The following is a 25341-nucleotide window of genomic DNA, read 5'->3' as shown; positions in this document are numbered from 1 at the left end:
CTAAAACATCAGTGTGTTATCCAAATTATTCATAGTGAATCTAAACACACAACTCTTTGGTAGGTACTAGAAAGAAAATTAAACCTATTCCAGCCAAAACCAGAACAGCGCGTGGAGGATTTCAATGATGTAAACACAAAAGTTATTAATTTAAGCAGTTTACCCTGTTTTCAAGAGAAATATTTTAATCCAGTTTTCTAACACCAAATTTAGACTACTGCAAATATAGAATACACTAGAGACATTGATAAGTCCTTTCATAATTCCTTGGATTTCTCAATGATTGTGGGGGCCTGAATATATATTGTATTGTAAGACCTGTGTGGGTCTGAGTTGCTCCAAACGAGCTGCAGCTGCGGGGTCCTTAGCTGGGCAGCAGCTGTAGCTCGTGAAGGTAACTGAGATAAATAGGGGTGGGTCAAGAGCCCAGGAGGAGCCCCTGAGAAGACAGGAAGGACTGTGCTGCAGAGAAGGGAGAAGAGCCTCAGCAGAGAGGCAAGAACAACACTGCAACGAAGATTACAACAAATGATCCTTTACTCTTGCGACATTAATTGAGCTTGAAATACACTGTGCATGACTGGCAAAGCCCATGATTAGTTATTCTGCAAACCAGCCTGGTTATTTACCATATATTATCCAGATTTCAAAGCCTTATTATGACAGTCCTTTAATTTCCAAGGATATGGGCAGCATTTTTGCTTAAACATGAATGGATGATGATACTGACTCCTTTTCTACCGGTTCACCAAAATATACAAAGAAAGTATTTTAAACCTATGCTAACTCTCTTGTCAACAACCTAATGAAGGGAAAAAATGTGGTGAAAGGAAGAAAACAAACAAAAAAGTGTAGCTAATGAGACTTAATTGACAATACAACATGAAGATTGTTTCGATGAAATGAAATACATTGACACACTTTGGTTTCTGGCAAGTCACATACTGGGGTTGTTTCTCTTTCTCCTGTCCTCTTAATTCCACAAGCTACTTTGACATGTTTTTAATGCTCTAAAATAATCTCTTACACTCAACCATGTACCAGAACAGTGAGTCTAAAAATAGTAATCTATAATGCATTATAGTTAATGCTGTCAAAGCTTACTTGACATCAGAACAAACAAAATATCACTTGAAGAACAGACTTGATTATAAAACAAGCTTCAGTCTTCAGAAGTTACAGTTGAGGGATTTGGGGTTTTTTTTTAGGAAAAAAATACTTGAGAAATTTGTTTAATTTCTTTCATGAACATACAGGTTGGGAAATCACTGCAATATAAACTGTATTTCACACAGAAATGCACAGCGTACTTTCCTTAAATCCCCAATGTCTGCATATAAAAGGCTTAAGAATGATGCAAAAGGAATTTATTTTTACTGTTTCATTGAGCCTGCCCAAGACAAAAGGGATATTTTGAGTAAAAGGCTTCAAAGAAATTTCCTAAACAAAAGTTCATTTGCAAGTTACAGTTCCATTATGTACAAATAATTTCCTCCAAATTCTCTGAAAAAGAATGTTACACTTGCGCATTATTCTAAGTAATTTTAAATATTCAAAGTATTGCTGTTATAATAAAAAATATGCATTACTTTAAGTTCAGGATTTAATTCATAATATAGAAAGATCAACTACAAATTATAGCTAAATTCTTTGAATTTTCCTGTAAGTAGAATGTTCTGGAGGGAAGAACATGCCAGCAACCAGCAGTAACCCTAATCATGACCTAGAGCTGCTTCCCTCAGCCATGGCTAATGTCACCCACCTGCTCCTGTCCTGGGGGAGAGTGTCTTAGGGTCCTTGTGCTGCAGCTGTTTGCCCCGGGTGCTGGGAAGGCACACGTGTTCAGAGAGGAAGAAAGTGTGCAGAGTTCCATTAACCTGGCTTTCAGGCAGCAAATGAGACTGCCCTACCACAACATGGGAATTTGCTTCAAGAAAGCCTCCTAAAGGTCAGGCCATTTGAAATAAAACCAAGCAGGAAGCTACAAACCCATATAATTAGATTCAACATTTTCCCTCAGGAAATAACAGGTATCTTCCCACAGACCTCTGGACACGCCGAGATTTTGACCCTCATTAAGATCTTCTTCCTCTGCTAAGGAAGAAAGGATGACATTTGGATCCCTGCACACATCTGAAGTTTTGAGTTAAGAAAGTTGCATCAAGTGATGGTGAAAGACCTTCCAGTTGCATGCTTTAAGAATAATATCAACTACAAAGCAATGAGAGAGGAGGAAACCAATGCAATGGCAAAGTTTCCAGCAAATGTTCTTTATGGTATCAATGTCCTGGCCACCCTGCTCATGATGCCTGGGGAAGCCTAGCCACCCACTAAGATGGCAAATGTGACAAGATTGGACTAAGTAGCTCTCTTCTTACTGGTTGTCAACTCCTCACTCAGAAGAGCCCTCATCAAGAACAAGCAGAGAACCAAGCGCATAAATCCTGAGGCTTCAATTCCTGCTCCTGCGATGGGGCAGAATGTCACATGCATTACCCTCAGTGAGAGAAGAGGTGAAGCATGTTGTGACATGAGATGCTCCCTGTCCCTTGAGGGTAGGTTGGCACTCATGTTCGTGATGGAACACAGCCCTTACAGTCAGTGTATGAAAGAAGCTCTCTAACAACACCATGAAACCAGGAAATCAACAAGAAGCTGGCCAGAAAGATTCTCTGCACAGAAATGTCCAAATTCACACAGTTTGTTAGCAGGAAACAAAATGGCCAAGAACTTTGCTCTGTGTCACAGTAACCAGAGACAGAGGAGATCTCTTGAGACAGGGCACTGCTCCACTGCTCCATTCTGAGTCTTCTGTGTGCCCACTCCCATGAGCAAGGAAACCACTACATTACCAGATTGTCACTTTTTTCTCTTCCCTTCCTAACCATTCCCAAGTTATGATAAACACACTTCTTTACTGGGTCTGACCTGAGGTATTTCATTACTTCTTCCGCAAAAAAAAAACCTCAGACTGAATATCTAGATGCATTCACTTCTAAATCCTAAAGAAATTCAAAGATTTAACACCTGAACTATTCACTGATCTCTGCAGCCTCTCAAGTCAGAATTGGTTCCAAAAAGTACTGAGACAGATATTAATTTTTAAATAAATGGACCACAAGATAAAAAAAAAAAAAAAAAAAAAAAAAAAAAAACCAGAATAAGCAGCATGGTGTCGACCTTAGGTAAGTTTCTAGAAACTGCAAGAAAATTTTAATAAAGAATAGAGTTAATTGACATATGGATGAGTATAATACACCAGATAGAAGTAGTCAACATGCTAAATACCTCTCAACATGAGAGGTAATTGTAGTCAAACCTCCAAGAATGGTAACAGGCATGAGGTTCATGGAAACACCACTTCAGATGCCTACAAAATTTTCAAAGTCCTTGAACAATGTATCTCAAAGGAAGCTAAAACTAAACAGATTAGATAGCTTTGAACAAGTAAATAACTGGTTAAGGAAGTAAAGCAATCTGGAGTAAAGACAGGCTGGCACTAATTGATTAGTTCATAGATGAAGTTAAATGGTAGAGACCCTCAGGGATCTCATCTGCTCAGTTTATTCATAAGCAACTTGGAAAATTAGAACAACAATATTAAGACAGTAAAGTCTGCTGACAGTACCAAACCACACTCAAAGCAGAAATCAGGATTTCAGTGAAAAACTGCCGAAAAACTTCAATTTTTACTGTCCAACTATGTCAATAAAAAACAATGCCTAATTGTCAGGACTTTGACCTGGCAAGTGACACCTGAAGAACAAGTCTCTGGTTTTACAGTTGGGTGTTTCAAGGAAGCATCTGCCTTATGCTTGCAGCATCAAAAGGCTAATCCAATATCAAGATCAAGAGAGAAAGAAAGCAAGGCCAAAGACGATTATTCCACATGACAAATCCAGTGCGCCCACATCTTCATATATACTATGCTGATGTGCTTCTGTTTTACAAAACAAAGATAAAATAGAATGGTTAAAAAAGTTAGGGAAGAACACAACAAGAAAGAGGTCTAGGAAGAAAAAGATGATAAAGACATGAGTAAATTTATAAAAAAAAAATATAAAGGGAATTAATTAGGTTCATGCAATGAAAATGGAAGGGAGAAAGATTGCTCTTTCCATAACATATTCTGGGGCTTATATGGACATTTCTAATGATCTAAGGCTTAGACTACTTCAGAGCCTCCTCCTCCAAGCAAACTCTTGACTGGTAGAATACACAGAAGTACAAGTACTGAGCCAGAACTGCCACCAAAAAAACCCAACAACCCTGTCTCCCTTCCCCAACAAAAACCCTAAAGCGGGTACTGAACAATGACAAAGCTATTTTACAGTTAACAAAATGCAATCAAGACCAATTTTATATTATTTTAAATTAAATACATCAACTTTTATCTTATGCTGACTCATTTTTCTTAATCTCAGTTGTTCAAAAAGTCTGTTCTGTCAAGAATCAAGTTTTAAAGAAATGAATGGCACCTAATTCCACTGTTTTTTTAAACCTCCCCTGTGGGATCTCAGCACCTCAGGACTGAGGTGCCGAGCCACCGAGACCACCCTTGGGGGGCTCGGGAGTCCTGGAATGTTGCCAGAAGTGTCTGGTGGCTGGACTTTGATCCTACACGGGAGACGACACCTGTATGAGGATAGGAGGACTTCACCGGGGTGAATGGTGAAGGGATTAGTTAATTAGAGGGTGAGACACAGGGCTTAAGATTGCTGTACAGGGGGGTTTAGAGAAGTAAGATGGAGGAATTGGGGAGTGTCCTGTCCTTCTTCTTCTTCTTCTTCTTCTCCTCCATCTTCTGTGGTGATGGTGGCACTTTGGGATTGGTCATTACTGAAAGTGCACCGGACAATAAGAATAAAAAGGATTGGGGAAAAATGATAAATATTGTACACGTAACTATGGGTATAAAGATAGGTGACTGTCCGGAGGGCAGGACAGTGTGCTCATGGCTGGCTGCTGAGCAGACCTCTGTCGGGCCGAAAGAAAATCTTTTAGATAAACAATTAATAAACATAAAGACCGAAAGAAGAACTGAAGCCTCTTCTCATCCTTTGATACGCGGGCTGCCCCAAGGCCACTCCGGGCCTTTCCAGGCCCTTCAAACAGCCGAAAACCGGACACTCCCCCAGTCTTATTTCAAAGAGAATTGATCATGATCTTACTCTACAGAGAAAAGGTGGTTAGAGAAATGTTGTAGTGAGACTATTTATTTAGTGCTTTTTCCCTTACCCTTTTCTCTCACAGTTCCCAGAATATGTGAGAGATTCCAAATTACAGAAATTGATAAACCATCTTCTTTCAACTTAAGCCCTTAACACAGGTGAAAGTCATGATTAACAGAAATAAGATCTAAAAGCTTAGTGAAGAAATCCAATCCATGCCACCATTTACACACTTAAACTCAGTGAAGTTGTTTGGTCTGAAGTTTATGATCCAAGCCCTACTGCTCTTTTAGAGAAAACTTCCAGTACTTGCAATTTCAAAGAGACCTACTTATTGATCCACTGGTGACAGAAGCAGGAGATTAAAAAATAATAAAAGTCACTATTTGAGTAGGGAATTATATGCTCAGAGTAAGTAATGCAGATGAAAAATGTTACCTCATCATGTGTATATCTGTAATCTGCCTTCTTTGACTTCAGGTCCCATAATACCACCGTCCCAGATTCAAAGCCAATCAGAAGCTGCAATAAGAAAATACATTAATTCTTTATAAGGAAAATCAAAATGATATCATTTGCAATCCTGAGGTTCTTGTCCAAAAAGACATGCAGCATAATAGTACATGTAGTAACAGCAAGTAGTTATAAAAACAAAAATTAAAGAGGCAAAGGCCTCAACATTAGAAAGGTTTACTTTGTTTTTATTGGCCTCAAGTTCCAGAAAATATAATGGACATTCATGCAAAACTAGAAAATAATCAAAGTATCCTTCTGAAGTTTCCTTGGAAATCACTTTGAGTTGCAGAAAGATCTATATTAACCCTTGCTATGCATATTCCACCCTGAGTGAAAATAGGGGGTGTTGAAAAGGAGAACTCCATTGTGCATTTCCCTCACTGGAATTCATTCTGCTTAAATTTGCTGGAAGAATACAACATTCCCCCTGAATTCTCAGTAAGAATTCATTGTCTATTAAGAAACTATATACTATGAGGTTTCTCCAGAAGTTAATCACAATTGAGATAACTGGCTGAAGGAACCTCAAAAACATTATTTGTTCATAGGAAAAAAGCTAGATAAACTAAACTAGATAATTTCCCAAATAATCCTTTTGCAAGAAGCAAGTTTAAATCTTTACTGCAGGGAGTGAAGACTCAAATTGCTCATAACAATTGTTCTAACACACCATTGACTATTTAAGTGTTTCAGTCTCCTAACTTAACTGCTACTTCTCTTAATGGAAAAAAAAGACATAAACCATGTCCAACATAAGGCAGTAGGAAAAATGCAGTGCCACACCTAAAGGTTTTGCCTGGACAGTGTTTTCAGAATGTTAAGATTTTCAAAGTATACAGTTGTCTCCAGTACTAATAGATGTCCTATACGCTCACAAATAAAATATTTCATCTCTTTCAGTGCTATACAGCACTAAAATATCATAAATATTAGACATGTTTGATCTAGTAGAAGTGAATATTCAATTTTTCCCATTAACATTATGTGTATGTAGGCAAGATTATTTTTAAATGATTATATGTCATATACTATAATTTTTCTATTTTAACTTAAAACATTAGAAAATCCACTGTGATTAGAAGGCTAAAAGCATGAACACATTTTAAAAGTGTGTACACAGGGGATTTTTGCAACTACACGGGGCTTTTTTAGTAATGTTTTCCTTACAAGAAATAAGAAAAGCATAAGGTCAAGATCTCAAAACACTTATTTACAGCCTGATGAATAAAACCAGTAATTTTTAAACTTTAATTGGCAATAATTGGATGTGGGGTGAAATACATCAAAGTTAATTGATCACTTGTATTTCCTGAAATTACAACAGCTTCATTGCATTCATATGCTACAGTCCATAAGCCTGGAATGTGATTCAAACCTAATTCTACAGAGAAATCCATTAGTTATGCACTTACTGCAGTGAGCATCATACTAATAAAAAAAACTCTACTCATTAAATTCTCTGCTGGATTGAAACCTCAGGTGTTTAGGGTACAAGCTGATAACAAGCTAAAGCTTTCAAACCACTGCTAAGACAGTGGGATCATTCCCTCTCTCCAATTTAATCTACTGCTGACATGAAAAACACAACGCAGACAAAAAATATTCCTCCAGCCTATGTAGAGCACTAGTAAGCAAAATTGTATGTCACAAGACAAGGACTCCTGTCTTGCAAGGGCTTCAAGAACATGCACTGTAAAACTTCTTTTAAGATGAATAGATGATTATGTTAATACTATCTCATGAGAACGAAACTACAAGTCTAATACATAGATCTTTCTCACATATTTTGGTTTATTTTTCTGAAATATCTTGTTTTTCTTTAGGCCAGTTTCATCAGCAAACAGCATCTAGTGATCATAATAAATGGCCTAATATGGGAATATGAGTTAGATGCCAAATTCCACAAAACCCTCAGATTAGTTAATCTAAAGACAAAGTACATGGTATTCTATAAAAATATGCTATATAAATAAGCATATAAAAGTTGCGAAATAACACACAAGAGCACGATAAAGTGGAATTAATTTCTAGCACACTTTAAGCATTCTGGTTATGATTGATTGGTATTTTTTTTTTTTGGTAACATCTTCATTTTTATCACCATAAGTAAAATTCTCGGCTTTTATTTCCAAATGTTTTGCAGCTAATCATTTTCATCTCTGTTTTCAAATTACAAGACGATTAATTCCAGTAATGTGTCCTACACTCATGTCTGTACTTGGTTTTATGTTACTTTCAATGAAGTAACTTTATGTTACTTACAACAAAGGCCTAAAGCTTTGTTGTTCTTCATATACGTAATCCTTCCTTAAATAGCAGTGGTATGTAAACTTTAAAAAAGTCTTGGTGTGAAAATAATGTATTGAAGAGTCTTTAAAAGATCCTACCTTTCCTTCATCCATTGGATTGTCACTAATGTGGACAACAGGTCCTGGGTGAGATTTGGATGACCTGAAAAAGAAACATTTACATTAAAAAGAATTGTCCCCTGCCCTAAATGGCATCTCAAAATGATTTGAAGTAATACAGATTCTGCAGATACAGGCTCCACATAAGCAAGTTGTGACATTTCAAAATGGAGTTACTTTCACTTTTATCTTCAAGCCCATAAAAACTGTGTCTGTTTGTAGACATTTAGTTTCTGTCTTGAGGAAAGACTAATTTATTGCCTATCAACAACAACATAAAAAACCCACCAACCAACCAACCAAAACAAACACATTAACTTTAAACATTTTATCTTAATATCTGTTGTTACAGAATTGACACTGTAGTACCAAATGTTTACTTTTACACTGGAATACAGGTTTTGCCATTATTTGTAAACTGCCCAAGATGGCCATTGTTACCATTACACAGAATTAACACTTTATGTGGACTTCCTGCTACTGAAGAAGATGGACTAGTACAGAGCTGTGTTTGCTTCAACACCTTTTGGCAAGTGACAGACTTTATGTATTTTGGAAAGAAGATGTATTTGGAACAAAACATCAGCACAAGAAAGAGCAGCACACAACTACATCTTTCTCCCACTAACCACTACATTTTTACATACAATTTTAACATTGAAAAAAGGAGATGCAGTGACAATAGCTATAAAATGTATTTTGGTCTTGGAATAGACTTATTTAAATTTGCATTTCAGAAAGTCACTTCCAATTCAGAATATATCAGCCCTCTTAAAAAATGCATTACCTTTACACTTTGGTCTTTAATCCCCAACTGCAGAAGCAACATGTCTGTCCAAGTACCAGCCACACCATATTTTAATATATATTATTTTTTCTTCTGCTTTATCCCAACACATAGAGATGTTTAAATTTATTTCTATACTGTCTATTTTGTCTATTTCCATGTCTATCGCAGGAGCTATGATAAAATACTGCTAAATTGAAGAAACATATATTAACATTAGCACCTCATATTCTTAAAAACAAAAATATCTACATGACTATGCACTTTGATAGTGTATGTAGTGCAGTAAGATGAATATGGAGGCCTCTCTTGAAAACAATGACATTCCTGCAACTGATGTTAACAACAACTGGGACATTGCTGTTCCCTCCCCTCCACAGACAAAAATTGGTTAAACTCACAGTTCAATGGCTTTATTCCACATGATGACATAGCCTGAGAGAGTAAATGATTCCACATTGACAATGTGAATGTTTCCTCTTTCAGTGCCCACATATAGCCATTTGCTTTGGAAAGGCAGGTGACAAAATGTTATCCTGAAAGAGAAAGCCACCAAAAAGGAATTAAAGAAATGTCTTTTTGATATCCTACATTGCAAAGTCTATGCTACCAAAAGGTAGAAATAAGGCAACAGGCAAACAGCAATTTGTAAGACAAGTTTGAGGTAAAGTAGAGAAGCCAGTACATGACCAAAGTAAGAGATGAACAGACAAAGTAGAACCTTAGGCTGAACAAAAAATAGAAAGCAAGGTATTTTAAAACTCATAAATCATTAAAAAAAAAAATTACAGTCACCTTTAAAAATTTATTGAAGATATTTGATTGCTGTCATGTCAAACTTAAATTACAATGCTCCTATAGTCTCTAAATCTCCCTTTGGAATCTATCTACTTTCAAGTTTTAAAGAACAAAGGATTTTAGAAGTTTTCAGATGCAGATAAGGTTGATTTCAAGTAAGGAGACTGACAAAAGATATAACTCAAGAAAAGTAAGTTCACATGTCATCTAAATTAATGCCAAAAGAGCAAACCTTAGAATAATCCTAAACAATTATAAAAGTAATTTTAAAAGTAGTTTAAATTTCAGGCTGCAGCTTTACTTCAATCATATTTTCATTTTCTGCCTTTTAGTCTTTTCTTCTGCTAGAAAGGTGTACCTGCACAAGACTCAACAGCTACCAACTGTATGTACTGTATGTACCAGCAGAGGACTCCTCTTTGACTGTAACTCCAGCCCAAATACTAGCATTTGAAAACCTGATTATTTCTGCACCCTTGGGTCCTGATTACTGTTGACTATTTCTTCAAGATAAGGAAATAATATCTGAACAAACTGACAGAATGCTAACTTGAAATTGGAGTCTAGAAACTTTCTGGAACCTCTAAACCATTTTAATCTGACGGGGTCTGACATTGAAAGAAATTGCCAAATTACTTAGCTATCAAACTTGGGCTTTCAGAAATGTTTTAGTGATAAGGTAAAACAATTATTCAACAAGAATTTGTTCTGTCGGCTCTAATCCTCAGCTTCACAATTTTTTATGTTCTTGTTTTCTCCCAATTGGGTTGCTTATTGCCAAATCCATGCATCACTTCACAAGCCTGTTAAGTATTTATGCAAAGAACAGCTTTAGATCCTTTGCATTAGATGCTGCATACGCACACCAACTTCAGCTGAAAGGAAAATCTAACAGCAGCAAAGAGAGAAATTGCTGTGGCTGAAGAGATGTTAATTTGCACTGCAGGTTTCAAAAGTAAAAACTTCTGTAGTGATACTACCTGGATTCAGATTCAGATACCCCTGGATCGTGGGTTTTTTTCACTTGTTTCTCCCTAATTAGGAAATTGACTTTGCTCAAGCAAATACTAATCTATCTGCTTTCCAACTCAATTTCTTGTCCTTGAACATTTATGCCAAAATAAAAGACTGCATTAACTTTTTCACTGACATTTGACAGAAAAAAAAAATACTACATCCATGATTTAAAATGCCCTTCCAACTCAATTTGCAGATGTTGTAACACATTTAACAAGGAACACTAATCTGCAACCACCACAGGTTGAAAACTTGTGTTTCCCCAACATCCTTTAAAAAAGAGGATTTTGATGGAAGCTAAATCACAGACATTGGTACACATTCTTCCTAGGCAGGCAGAATGAAAAGATAAACATAAACCTTCAGCACTCTGGAACACAACAGCAGCTTTTTGTGCCAGCGCTTCACATGCCAGAAGCAGCTGGCAACCACATCAGTTGGATCCAAAATCATGGCCTAGCAGCCAGAAAAAATAATCAGTAGCAGGGTTGTAGGCTTGCCTTGATTAGCAAGTTAATATTGTTAATTACAATTGTCCAATGCTTTGGTTATGAAAACCAATCTATTTCACATCATTTGAAGTGGGCAAAAATAAAAGTTTGGCCTTCAGTTTTGACTGTTATAGCCCAAGGGCAACATTTAAAGTAGCTCCTCAATATTCTTGATACACTTCTTGAATACACAGGGATTTTCAATTTACTGTCTCCTTTGTGCAACTGAGATTAATTTTGTCAAGAGTTAGCAAACAATGAACTGATTCAATGCTAACAGCAAATGAAGAGAACAAATAGCTTCACAAAATATTTACAAACTCTCAAAGGCAGGAGGTTGAAAAGACTTCAAAATTGAAAGAATAGGCACATAAGAGAGTTCTTAACTTTATTTGTAAAAGCATTTTACCATTCTTCTACAGACTTGTGTGATTTGTCTATAAACTAAGAAATATTACTAGATCTTTTATTTCACAGAAAAACTTGTTAAATCCAAAAGGAATGGCATGATGATCCTGCTATAAGAACCAAGATTTCTCCCTGAATGTACTAAATGTTATTCATTTGCAAATAAAAAAAATACTATTTAATTTTCTTAATAGAAAAACTGTATGTCTTCCAACTTTCAGAAACTCCACTATATTTTGACTTAATGACTCATTTCAGATAACTGCATTTATTTTAAAAATTTAGAGAACAATATTTCCAACATCAAAGTTCATGCATTGAGCTTCCCGCCTCACTAATTAAGGCTTCACCTTAAGCTATGTATACTTTAAAAAACTTTGGAAGTGTTACAGCCCTCTTAAAAACTAAAAATCAGTTAAGTTAGGACCTGAATGAAGTTACAGCCCTCTTAAAAACTAAAAATCAGTGAAGCTAGGACCATCTGAATGGCCTGAGCAGCCTTGTTAGTTCTGCTGAGAATTAGACTGATGATTGAAGGGATTCAAACTCCTTTTGGAGGATGGAAACAAAAGGTTAGAGTCTTCTTGGTAGTGATGCAATACCTGCTTATTGCATCACTTGGCCACAGACAGCATTTTTTTGTTCTGAAAAATGAAGATTTTTCTTTCAGAAATCTATCTCTTTGCCACCAGATTAGAATATGCTTCATCCATAATGTATTTTAAGATCAAGAGAAGCAGAATTGGCCATAGAATCCTCTAGTCATTTCTACAACTCGAGCAGTCTTCCCCCTCTCTCCCTACCATTTGTGAATGGATATATATATAAAAGTGGAAAATGCAATCAATTGTTGAGAACACATCAAAAACACTACAGATGAAAAAATTTCATGCTTCTCTTTCTTGCACACAAACCCCAACTGCCCGAGAACAATGCAGCAGTCAAAAGCAGACTGCCATACTGCTCTCCTGTAGCAAGCTATTCTGCCCAAAAGTACTAAAATAGAAGCATCTCTGATTTAAAACCGTCCAGTGCTGTAGATCTAAAGCGACAGACTGGGATTGTTGGAGCCAGCAGTCACAGAAAGCAGGCTTTTGCAGGCAGCTCTTTCATGGCACAACAGATTCCTCATGTTGTCTCCAAGGCAATTTCAGCTCCCTCAGTAAGTGTAGTCCATTTTGTGAAACAGACCAAAGTTTTAGCATAAAACAGTACAGGGCACAGCATGTCATTTCAAATATTTCACTTCCCCATATCTTCACAAAGAGAAAGATCCCTTCATAGAAAAAAAAATGCTTTAAGGAGATTTATCTTTTCAATGTGAAATCTACAGTAAGACTTTAGCATAAACTAACATCACCACTAAAATGAGGTACTGTTATACAACCCCAAAGCAGTCAGGGTAGCTTTAAATTCTCCTGTAGCTGTAATTTACTGTAAGCACAAAATCTTCATCCTCACCACACACATATTTGCAAAGCTGCTCCCTCCCCACTGCTCAAAAAAAAAAAATACAAATCCAAGACTTTTCTTTCTTGCAAAATTAATTTGTAAAAGTTGAACCAATAGTTCAAGAAAACAAAATTACATACAGAAAAGCAAGTGACACACCCACAGGGGAAAACAATGATAAAATATTTTCTGTTCTTACACTAATTAAAAATAATTTAGAATATTGCTTATGGGAGAGTCTTAGAAATGATGGGAAATTCTTCAATAAGTGTTTTTTTAACCTGCTGAAAGGATTCCCTTTCTTTACTGCAGACTATGTATCTTTTCTGATAATCTGTCAAAGATATTAAAAAACATCTTAATTGCTGCTGTTTCACATCATATATCAAAACAATTAATTCAGCAAGTGATAATACTCCCTACAGGAATTTAATTACAGAAATATTAAAGAACACAACTTATTATATTAATATATTATTCAAAGAATTAGTTTTTTAAGAGGAAATACTAAGGAAAAATGGCAGGCTGTTAACTTGACTGTATTATTATGACAGCAGAAATCCTTCTAAATTAATCTTTACCTTTTCCTAGTCTACTGCATTATGAAGCATTATACATACTTCAGAGTTTTTCACTGCTTTAACAAAGCACAGTGACAAATACTTTGAAGTATGACAAGCACTGATAACAGGTTTTATTGTTAAGTCACTAAAATATTTCTAGTGCCTCGGCCTATCATTATCGGTCTGCAGTAACTATAAGCACACAGCTGCTCAGATCATTAGTGTATAGGCAAAATAAAAGCGAAAGATTAAGCTATCAAAGCTGTATTCTGCACACCTTTCTCCTCAACCTTTCATGTATGAGATAGCACTGCGTAAAATTCAGAAGCTGAGAAGTTTAATTCTGATATTAGTGTAGAGTCCAAATCCATGGACTCTTGTCAAAGTCCTCCATGGTCTTTGAAAGTCAAAAGCCAGTGTCAAAATGACAGTCTGATGGAAGCAAGCAGTAGTTTTGATACCACCTGACTGTTGCAAAATGGTATTTTTCCACATCTGATAACTTCAATAAGCTTAGAACATCTACCAATACAAAAAAGGCCTCAAAGACCAGCAGGCATAAGCAGAGGAAGATGCATCCCAAAGAATTTGCTTTTCAATGCATCCCAAAATGTCCCACCAAAAAAACATGTGGGCAAATGTGGTAGGAACTGAAGCAGGTACTCCATTTCCATTTATATCCCCAACAGCACTCCAAATGTTGCTTCCCCAAATCCACTGACTTGAACTGCTGTCTCTTCAGGCAGCGGAGAAGCACCTGTGTTCAGTATCTGAGTTGTGGTGAACATCAGGGGTGCCAAAATGGAGTAAGCATGTGTCAGAGCAAGATACTCAACTGTCTTGGGAAGACACAAAAAGTAACAGACCATTGGCATGTCAGACACACCAAGAGGAGTTCACAAATATACAGTGCAGGATATTTCATCAGTGGTAAGAAAGTTTCTGATTTTTTTAGCGTTTTGCATAAATGCTTTCAATACTGAATAATTCTCTTAGTTTTCAAATCATTTGCCTCAAATGATACACATAGAAAATCACAAACTCAAACTTTAGAAAAAAAATGGCCATGTCAGAGATGTAGCCCTACCACACGAGGCAGAAAAAATATTCCTATTGCTGATGGAGAAGCCCGTCATTTAGGCAGAACTTAAAGACTAGAGGTCAAATTCTGCCCAAGAACGTGGCAGTTGGCCATTATATGCCTTATATCACTGTGAAAGTCAGTGTGAAAGGTATAGCTAAGAGGGCAGCTGAGGCAATTTAAAAACCATTTCTCTGAAATTTGAAATTTCTGAGTGACAGGACTCAGCATTTTGGTTCCGCCTCAGTGCTAAAGGCAAAAGAAGGCAGCTGATGCAACTGCAGCTCCATCAACCACACTGACACGTGGAACTCTGCATGCATGCATGGCCTCAAGGAAACATTTTTCAAAGCAATTTGATCCTTGTGAAAGAACAATTCAATAATATGACAAATCCAGACAGCCAATATGTTAATTTTCTTCTGCTAGTTTCTCGAAACAAGATCAAATTCCTTCTAATTACATGCCCTAGTGAATCACCACTGAGTTAAAATTTTGAACTCACTAGGTAAAAGGCTTTACATGACACCATCAAGGCAAGGAGACCAGATGATCGCTGTGTCTCACTCTAAAGAAAGACACTTTAAAAAGTGTGAAAAAAGAAAAAAACCCACCCCAAAAATTTAGCTATGTGTGAAAAATAAACCAAAACCCCATAAACAATGTCTGTTACCACCTGGTCTCACAGGCAAGACAACCTGTATGTCCTTCTGTTATCCACAATGTGGCAGAATTGGTCAGTTTATAAATTCAAGGTGAACAAAAACTACCAAGTCTGCTAAGGCACAGGCTGAGTACAAAGTTACAGTATCTAACAAGGTAACATGTGTGCCAACAGAAGTTTAAAATCTTACTGCTAATTAGAAAATACAAGCGGGATTTTCCACTCTCTATAGACAGTGTTCCAAACATAATGCTAAAGCTGCTGTTTACAGCAGGATATAAAGCCAAAGATATTTTAAGCATAATTCTGTAACTCTGAATTATGCAGTTTCATGTTGAGGAAAACTATTTAAATCCCACAGCACAGAAGTTGACATATTAAAAATTAAACTGCTATCAAGGCATTCAGAGATCAATATGCAGAGCGCTGGCACAAAACACTCAGTTCTATTTTTATGCCATTCTTGCTTTGTGACTTAGCATAAAGACAAACTTTCTTTTGTCAACTCAGGAAGGATGTAAGTCTCAGAAAATGAAACTAATTTTTCATACATGCATACAAAGCTGGTTTGCTTTGGCAAAGGGGCTGGCAAAGGGGCCTCAAATTTGTCATCCCATGCTACTTTTTCTTTTTTCAATCAGGTTAGTCTGTCACTCCACCCTCTCAAACAGGATCTGTCAAAGTCCCTGGCTGGTTAGTGATGCATGTTTGACTTTTCACACCTCAGATCAGCATCAAGTTTAACAGTTTTTGCATGGTAGGCATGAAGCCAGATCTGTTATGTATGAATGTATGTATGTATCTCACAACATGCTTTCAATATTTACTCTAATAAGATCTTTTAACTACATTTATTCCAGAGCTAGCCTACTGGAACATTTATATTTACTACTGAGTTAAAGCGAGTTTGACATGAATCTTGCATTACTTGTTAACACACAATAATCTTGTGTTTAAGATATTTATAAATAGATATGCAGATGGCAAAGGAAATAGATAGTGATCAACTGAAGTCATCTTAGAGATGTACAAAACCTGAAATACTGAGCTCACCCACTGAATTATGCATTCTGAAAAGAGGTAGTATTTAGACAGTTCTGCATGACAAGTCACACAAACAACTGTTCCATATCATTATGCATTTCTGTCCTGGCCCCTACACACTGCTTCCCACAGTCAAGGAACAGTGGCCAAGCATGACATTGGCCTACTATCTCCTAACCCTTGTTTGGTAACTAGAACATAGCTGCAAAACCTCCACAAATGCAGCAAAGAAAAGGCTAAAAGACTTGAACTAGCTTGTTTTGCACTGAGCTTTTGTGATCTGTCAGTAACTTCAGCTAACAGATTTGTTAGACATATAAAACCTCACCAATTCCTGCTTCAGAAGACTTGCTTCAAATTACTAACCATCACTGTTAACAAAAGGCAGTCAGGAGCTATGAACCCATTAATGGTCAGTTGGTTATCTACAGATTCTTTACTGATTTAATGATTCAAGAGAAAGCAGCACATTTGAGGCCTCTTGGCAACAGTTTTTAAAAAATGTTTTGCTCCAATCCAAGATTGATGTAAGCCACCCAAAGACATTTTCCATGTATCAGAAGAGAGCCTGTAATGGCAGAGAATTATATTAAAAAGAATCAGCTCTTTCATCACTCCCTGTTCTTAAAATTCATGAGTAGAAAAGCAATAATTCACATCACTTTCCTGTCATATACTAGAGACTTAATTCTGAAATAATTTACAGATTTAAAACTCATATTTTCAGGTAAGTTTACAAAATATTTAACACACAACAGAAGCATTTATAACCAAGCCAGTTCTTGGGTTTGCATCTTAAGATGTTTAAAACATCTTAAGTGAGGCAACAAAATTCAATTACCAACAGGATAAACACAAATATGAAATATAGAAATTGTGTTGTTAGACATTGGGCAGTAGTTTTTCTACATGACTAAAAGAAAGGAATTAGGCAGAGCTGTTGAAAGGCTGTGCCAAAAAAATACAAAATTAGTTAATGAAGTCATAGCCTTATCACTTGATTTTTTAATTAATTTTTTTAAATACAGGTAAAGAATAGTTTTCAAGATTAAGAAAATCCTTTCATCTGAGTAGCTAACTGCTACAGTTGGCATTCTATGCTAAAGACAACTTCTTAGATCAAATCTAAACCTTACATATCAAACAGTTATTTAGAAACAAAATCTGAATCAATTTGCCTGTGAGAGTTTAAAGTTCAACTCCTTTTACATAGGACACAAATACTGCTTTTCTGCAATTTCAACACACTTCCAGAAAAATCAAATCAGTTAAATAATTTTAAACTTTTGCCTTAACAGAGTCCTTGAGCAAATACTGATGCCACCACAATCATTGCTTCCATCATATAATGAGTTTCAAGATATCTAATCTCACAAACTGACAAAGTATTATTAGAGAAGACAGTTATAAGCCTGTGTTGTAGTGCACAAAATATTTCAAATAAGTCCTGTTTGAGAAGTTAGTTATCCTTACAGACAGATCTTAATCCCACAACATAAAGTACTATAAAATTTTTATTTATTAGGTTTATAACAGCTCCATGACTTGAGAATGTAGAGACTTTAGTTGTGGTATGTGTTGTGGTGCTGCATGCCTCTGCCACCCAGGACACTAATTTCTCTGATCTGAGAAATGCTCATTAGGCTCTGGCCTTGATGAACTGCACTTGGACAAAATTCCCCTTGAGCTTATCAGAAACCCTGTCTGTTCCCAGGAACTAACAGGTGTCTAATGAACATCTGCTTTTAACAAACAACCTTGGAACTTTTTGTTTGTTTTCAATAACAACACAAGTGGAATAATATTTTTGTTGCTGAACAGTCAAAAAAAGTTACCAACTAAAATTGGCCGAAATGGAAAATTACTGCAACTGAAGCCCACTCTCTTGCTACCCTATAAACAGTGGTCCAAAGTGAGATGATTTTCAGCTCCTGGTTATAAGAGGCTAATGTGTATTAAAGCCCATTGTCTGACAGCCCTATAAACAGCAGTCCACAGTGAGATCCCTTTGATTCCCAGAAGATAAGGGACTAATGTGTATGTCTCAAACACAGATAACTGGATGGCTGTGGAGCCAGCCAAGGACTGTTATTACTAACAGGCAAGAATTGCTGGTAAATCCAAGGACTATTGGTATTAACACACCATGAGAAAGAACAAGGTTTGGCTGGAGAAGGGGGGCGTTAAGTGAAGATAAAGAGGCACTTTCCCTTTCACAGTACAATGCAGGAATGAGTGGCAGGAAGTGGACACGGACTATAGGGTGGGATTAAAACCAGGAAAGACCTCCAAAGCCCCCTGACACATTTCCAGAAAGGCCTGACAGAATGGACTGTGCATAATTAATTTACATCATGAACACTCTTCTTAATAAACTTAGTTGTATATAGCATAAAACTGACCAAAGAAAAGCCCATTTACTTCAGATTCATAGAGCATATTGAAACTATTAGGTATAATGAATTACAAAGAACTAAGTGTTATAAAGGCCCCTATTTAGAATTATTCAACCGTGAATTTTTTGCATTTCAAGTTCCAGTCAAAATATTTACCTGATAATGAAATCATATTTTATGAATTTGTGTTTTATGAACTAGACAAAAGAAAAAAGAATATTTGAAAACATGTAACAGTCATCCACCATGACCTAAGTGGCTATGACAAGGTACAGATCTGGCAATCTTAAGTGTTCTGGCTAACTCCATATGTTATTATAACAGATGTTTTAAAATTAAAATTGCTAGAAGAATAAGCCCTTGTCTCAAGCTATGCTTACACCACTCATGGTAACTGTGGTGCTCTCGTTACCTACCTTGGCAAGACAGGATTAGTAACTAAGTCAGCCACTAAAGCAACATCAGTGACCAAGACTCCATTCCAGCCCCACTCAACTCCCTGTGATGGATTTTGCTACTGACATCATTATATTCACAGAAAAAAGGATAGTTTAAAACTTTCACTTTACTTAACCAAAGATACAACACATCTAAAACTCTTCGCCAGCCTACAACAGATTTACACACAATCAGAATCAGGTATCTGTTTTAGAGCATTAGTTAGAAGCTCATTTTTTAGTGTTGTTTCAGGATACATATCCCACTTTTACACTGACACTTAAGTAGACACTACAAACAAGAGAAAAGTCACTAAAAAAAGGACGTTTTTTAGGACCTTTTCTTTAAAAAAAGGGGGAGAAGTAGAAAATTCAGTTTTGACACACTACTGTATCTCTTATATTTGGACTCATTAAATTAGTGGCTACAAATTGCATTTCCCTCCATTTGCCTTCTATACTGCATAAAGGAACACTGCCACTCCTTTGGGGCAGAGGATTTGCCCCAGTCAACAAAGCTTCCTGTTTTCTGTACAACAGTTCAGAATCACAGAATTGTCTGGGCCTGAAGGGGTTATTAAAGATCACCTAGTCCAACTCACCTCCTGTGGCCAGGGACATCTTTCAGTAGGTAGCTGAGCAAAGCCCCATCCAACCTCTTCTAGAACACTTCCAGGGATGAGGCACCCACTACTTTTCTGGGCAAGCCCTTACAGCGTCTTATCACACTCACAATGAAGAATTTCTTTCAATATCCCATCTAAACCTACCCTCTTTCACTTTAAATCATTACCCCTTGTTCTATTCCTACAGGCCCTGGTCGGATTTTTATGCACAGTGATCACAGAAACAATTTCAAAAGGGAATTAGAATCACTTAATCCTCTACACAAAGAAACCCCAGTAATCTGCATTTATGTTGTTCCTGGCGAATTTGTTCATAACCTACTCTTTAAAACTACTAGGGTATCATTTCACCCACCCAACAGTTTGTTTAGCACTTGGCATGACACTACATTAGGAGGTATTAGATAAGCATTTAACTTTTTCTATTGCTATCTATTACTTAAAATATATTACCTCCTGCCCTATTCAAAAGAAATACAAGTGACAGATTATTTTGTGTTCTTGCTAGTATCTTCTGAGCTCCCCAAGCAGCCCATCTCTAATGCATACTGTTGAAAAGCAAACACAGCATTCCAGCTGAGACTTTACATGTACTGGAAAAGAAGGAATACCTCCTAGAAGGGAGGGAGTAGTTGCTTTTAAAACAAAGGACATGTTTTTCAGAAATTTACTCAACTGACTTTTAGAATTTAATCTTAAATGTCTCTCTAGTTCGCTTGGAATTCTATTACTTGAGTATAAAAATTTTTAGTCAAAATACAGGTGGTTTTCAGACACTCTGATACAAACAAGAGCTCTAACATTGCAGAATCTTGCTTTGCCATCAAGGGAAAAAAAATTACAGGTAAAAAATTGACCAGTTTTCCTGGTTGTCTTTTCGGTGCACACACTTTCTCTTGTCTCAAAATTCCTCTGAAGACATACATTCAAATTACTCTGCTCCTCCACCTTTTAAAGATATGAAAATTGATGTTCAACGATGCAACACAAAGTGACAGAAAAGGTATCTCAGTTTAGGTCACTAGTGTGTCTTATTCACAGCTACTTTGAGGCCCAACAGATTGAAACTCAAACCCAGTGTAAGCTCAGTTTCAATTATGTACCAAGTTATGACTTGGACTGCATCAGTAAGATCTGATCTCACAATAGCACGTGGTGTGCTAAGGGCACTGCAACAATAACCAGTCCCTACCGTTCCCGGTTAAATTTGAGGGAATGAAGGATAGCCGGCCTCTTCTGGCGCAAGTTCCACAGGTGTAAGGTGTCATCAGCCAAGGCACTCACTAGAGCTCCCTAGGAGAACAAAAACATTTTAGTCAGCCTGTTTTCAAAGCCCTAGGAACAGTGTAGCATCACAGTGGAAATGCATTACATATTTATTACCAGGATGAAAAAAAAACATGCAAGCATGTGCATCAGTACCATAGCACAGCTAAGTTCTAAGCAGTAGGAATGAGATAAGTGATGTGATCACATGTTCAGCTCACTCATATTTGGTTCAGTGCTATACTGAGAGGTGATGGGGAAGGAGCTTTTTCTAGTGTGTGCTCATCAGTTTCCTCATGCCCATCTCTGCAGAGAAATCAGGCAATGAACTGCTAATATCTGTGTGCTGACAAAGCTAGCGAGATCCCTCTAAAAACCTGTCCCTAGTTCAAGAACAGCACTGCTGTCAAATCTCAGCTGCTACATCCCTAGAAGCACATCTGAAACTGAGGCAACATTATTCAGTTCATGTCTGAGACAGTAACTTGATCAAAATAAAACTAACTACCTACTGAAACTGGTAGTACTGTGTAAATAGTACTTCACCACTTCCAGAGATAACTTGCAATGCTCAAGGATATGAAAAGATATCCTAGTTCTTGCTTATACCAAAAGAGTACTCCTTTGACAAAGATATTTTCAGGAGTTAGTCAAGCATTTTCCAAAGCTAAAAAATTTATTTTATTTATAATTGTTATTGCAGTTTGTTATTTGTACTACACCACTTTTATCAGCTAATTGTAATGTTTGCCTAATGAAAAATTAAAGAAAATGTGCTCCATTTCATCTCTGAATTACACATAAATCATTTTACTAACCTCATTAATCAGGAACTGAAGTTGGATTACTGCAGCTCCACTGTCATGTTGACAGTAGCATTCAACTCCTGGCCGACCAAAGCTGGAATTAGTACCATTAAGGAATAATTGTTGCATGTAACAAACAAAACACACAGCATAACCAACATTTTCACTTTCACTAATACCACATTCACACAGGCTAACATCCTGCTTCTAGCTAGTCCACTCAACATATCTAACCTCACAGAGCTGAATAGGTACCAAAACAGTCATTTATAAATGCAACAAAATAACACAAAAAATTCAAAAGGCCTACCTTGAAATATAAAAAATTATCTATAACTACTTAATTTACAGAGATTTAAGGATTATTCATTATGAAGAACTTGAAGAATGCTGAAGCAGTTATTTTAACAATGTTAATTATCAGGACTAGAATGAAAGGAAGTTAATCTAAATAAGCATCATAAACAAATTATTACATTTTTCAAATGCCAAAGGATCTTTCTCTCCATTTAAACATTACTTAAGGATGAAAAGGTCTGAAAATGCAAGGCACGTTAAAAAAATCTGCTGTGACAGAGATGAGATCAGTAGTCAAAATATGGAGGAGTCAATGGGAAATTATGTATAATGTAAATTTTCAGGATCTCTGTATCAAGACTTCCTGGCTTCACACCAGCTATGAGATAGCAAAAGCTTGCTCATTTTCACCCTCACACATAGAGCAGTCCTATCATTCCATACCGAATATTGCTGGAGGCTGCAGCAAAACAGATTCTTTCACTTCTCCATACTTAACTCATTTTTTAGTTGCAAACATTCTGTATTTTAAATGTGGCTATGCACCTGCTTCTGATACAAAATTAAGTTCTCCATTGTCTAGGAGGTCAAGCAGAAATGAGAAAGGTATTAAGCAAACTGAAAGGAATTAAGCAATGATGGTATTTCACCATCATTGTTATGCTCAGGGTTTCTGACTATAATTTTTCAGTGCTGAACACTTCTTATTTTAAAGAAACACCTCAGCATTCAGAAGAAAAAAAATTATTCCAAAGCTTTATGGAAAACAGGGACTATATGTACAATTTTTTCTCTCAGTATATGCTAAAAATTAATAAAACAGTACAATTCTCACCCATTTTGCAAGCTTTCCATTTACTGAGAAATTGCTGAACAAAACCTAAGTGGATAATATGTACATTCTTAAAAAACATGTGCATTCACTCTACAGACAGTTGAAAGGCTGAAAAGACTATTAGGCTGCATGCAAATCAAACCTCAAACACATCTCCTGCTCAGCCTCTAAGCTGGTAAAGCAAAAAAGTACAACAGCTGGGAGAAGTCTGCTTTAACACACTGCTATATTTTAACTTTTAAACTTGAATCACATTCTTCTAGACCAATAAATCTTCATAACATCCAGCTAAGTGGTGAGATACACACTAGACAGATGCTGCATAATCCACCAAACTTAATACCAGCTTTCTTCCCCAAACTGAATTAGTAATTTAATTTTGTTCTGCCAGGGAAGGACTTAAAGAGTCAGCGAGCCTCACCTGTTTTTTTGCTTTTATTTTACATTTTACAAAAATAATTTTTTTTACAAAGAAGTTGTCTGTATTCTAGTCACAGTTTATGGCTTAAAAAAGAAAAAGAGTGGTGGGGGTGTTGTCTCCATAAACAATGCCTTCCTACACAAACTCACAATACTTTTAATGTAAAGTCATTGCTTTTACATTAACTATGGATTGACTGCACAAATTGCCAGACTGAAAGAACCCACAAGAAATAAGATACGTTTCAGAGCTGACTGCCTTTGGCCTTGCTCATGCATTTGCATTTGCTTGAATTAATAATTATTTGCACAAGTAGACAAAACCTATTTTCAAATCTAAAAATCAAATGCTTACAGGAATTGAATTTTAAAACTTGTTTATCTTCACTGACACAGGTAGCTTTCTAATAAAAGATTTTCCCAGCCCCTCCCTGGAACAACATTTTCCAACATAATTAAATGCAAACCTTGTTTGTAAACCCGGAGTTTATTTGGAATTAAGACTCTACAGCTACCTTGCTTCAAAATAAGAGGAATATGACCCAGAAAAACATAAGTTCACAGACTGCTCAAGTTACTTCTTCCTTCAAATTCTATTCCTCAGAAGCTTTCTGCAAGCACTTCTGATGCTAATGTTTCTGGAAGCACTGTTATAACTAGTCAGTAAAAATTTCATTATTAAGAATATTTCAGTGTTTCCTTATACAAAAAATTCTTCCACATTTTCCAGGAATCAGTAAATATGCAGCACTGGGAGTAAGATTACACAAGTTTTAAATATTCAGAGCAAATCTCTCTTCGACAAATTAGTGGAAACTTCACATCCAGATGTGAAAATAGTTTGGCCTCTTCTATAGTGCTCGCCATCATTAAAAAAAAATAGTCCTTGCAGTTAGTCTTATTTAGTTCCTTTACTCAAGGATTATGTCATCTTCACTTTTTCACCTAGTAGCTAAAATTATTCTTCTCATCTCAAATTAATATCATCCTCCTAACCAGCATTAATCTTCTTTTCTAAAGCAATGCAAAGCCTCCCTGTTTTGCGGGGTATGCTGAATTGAAAAAGCACGTCACAAAGGCTGACTGCAGAAGGATAATACATGCCTGCTTCAGTACATGAAGCATTTCTCAACCACACAAAACAGGCAGCAGCCCAGGGAATGCAGTTTGCCCGAATCCGCTGCACTTGTGTATGTGTGCTTTAGGCAAGAGAGCTCACTGTACTAAGCAGTGATCAGCCACTACATCGTCGTTCCCAAAACAGGCAAAAATTATAATGAATAATGACAAGATGAGCAAAGCATTTTAATTTTGTAGACAGGAAAAACTCTCTGCCAAAGACCTTGGGTAGCTCTAGAGGAAATACTCTGCTCTGAGCAGTTTTCTAATCAAAGACCCATGCCTGCTTCTTCAATTCAGAGCAGCTCATTCCTCTATTCCTGCTTCATCCCCAATTCAAAATATTAAGGAATTGGATAAATTAATAGCTTCTAAACTGTAGCTTTGAATATTGCTTCCAAGTTCCCCACTGCCATTTGGAAATTAACCCTAGAAAGCACTAGCATTTCAGTGTTTTCACTGCATATGTTTTGAGAAAACAAGAGACAACAGCTGCGCCTGAGACAAGAAAGAGAACATGCTCACATCCTAGCATTAGTGCACATTTTCATAACTGCTAGAAGTGCAGGTAAAACACAAGGAAATCACAGCATGACCTTAATTTAATATCACATAAGATTAAATTCACTTTAATTTATGAGAAAAAGTAACATTTCCTAAAGGTATTTTTTCAAACAAGCTTCAGACCTAAGCTTACACTTCAAGCATTTCTTTTAGTGATATGCAAGTTTTCTCCTCA

At 36.5% G+C, this 25341-nt stretch overlaps 1 protein-coding gene across 8 annotated transcripts in view; it reads right to left on the bottom strand.

The window, feature by feature from the left end:
- Window positions 1–25341, bottom strand: part of STXBP5 (syntaxin binding protein 5) — a 104410-nt gene that overhangs the window by 53913 nt on the left and 25156 nt on the right. For all 8 annotated transcript variants that reach the window (XM_064708408.1, XM_064708407.1, XM_064708410.1 and 5 more), the window contains exons 4-8: window positions 21944–22025; window positions 21052–21152; window positions 9284–9418; window positions 8075–8138; window positions 5610–5693 (exon numbers count right to left, since the gene is read on the bottom strand). In XM_064708408.1, the coding sequence (XP_064564478.1) occupies window positions 5610–5693; window positions 8075–8138; window positions 9284–9418; window positions 21052–21152; window positions 21944–22025 (466 nt within the window). The remainder of the gene's footprint in view (window positions 1–5609; window positions 5694–8074; window positions 8139–9283; window positions 9419–21051; window positions 21153–21943; window positions 22026–25341) is intronic.

This window comes from Zonotrichia leucophrys, chromosome 3 (genome assembly GCF_028769735.1).
Source record: "Zonotrichia leucophrys gambelii isolate GWCS_2022_RI chromosome 3, RI_Zleu_2.0, whole genome shotgun sequence".
Lineage (NCBI taxonomy): Eukaryota > Metazoa > Chordata > Aves > Passeriformes > Passerellidae > Zonotrichia > Zonotrichia leucophrys.
This window is presented reverse-complemented; position numbering and strand designations above follow the sequence as displayed.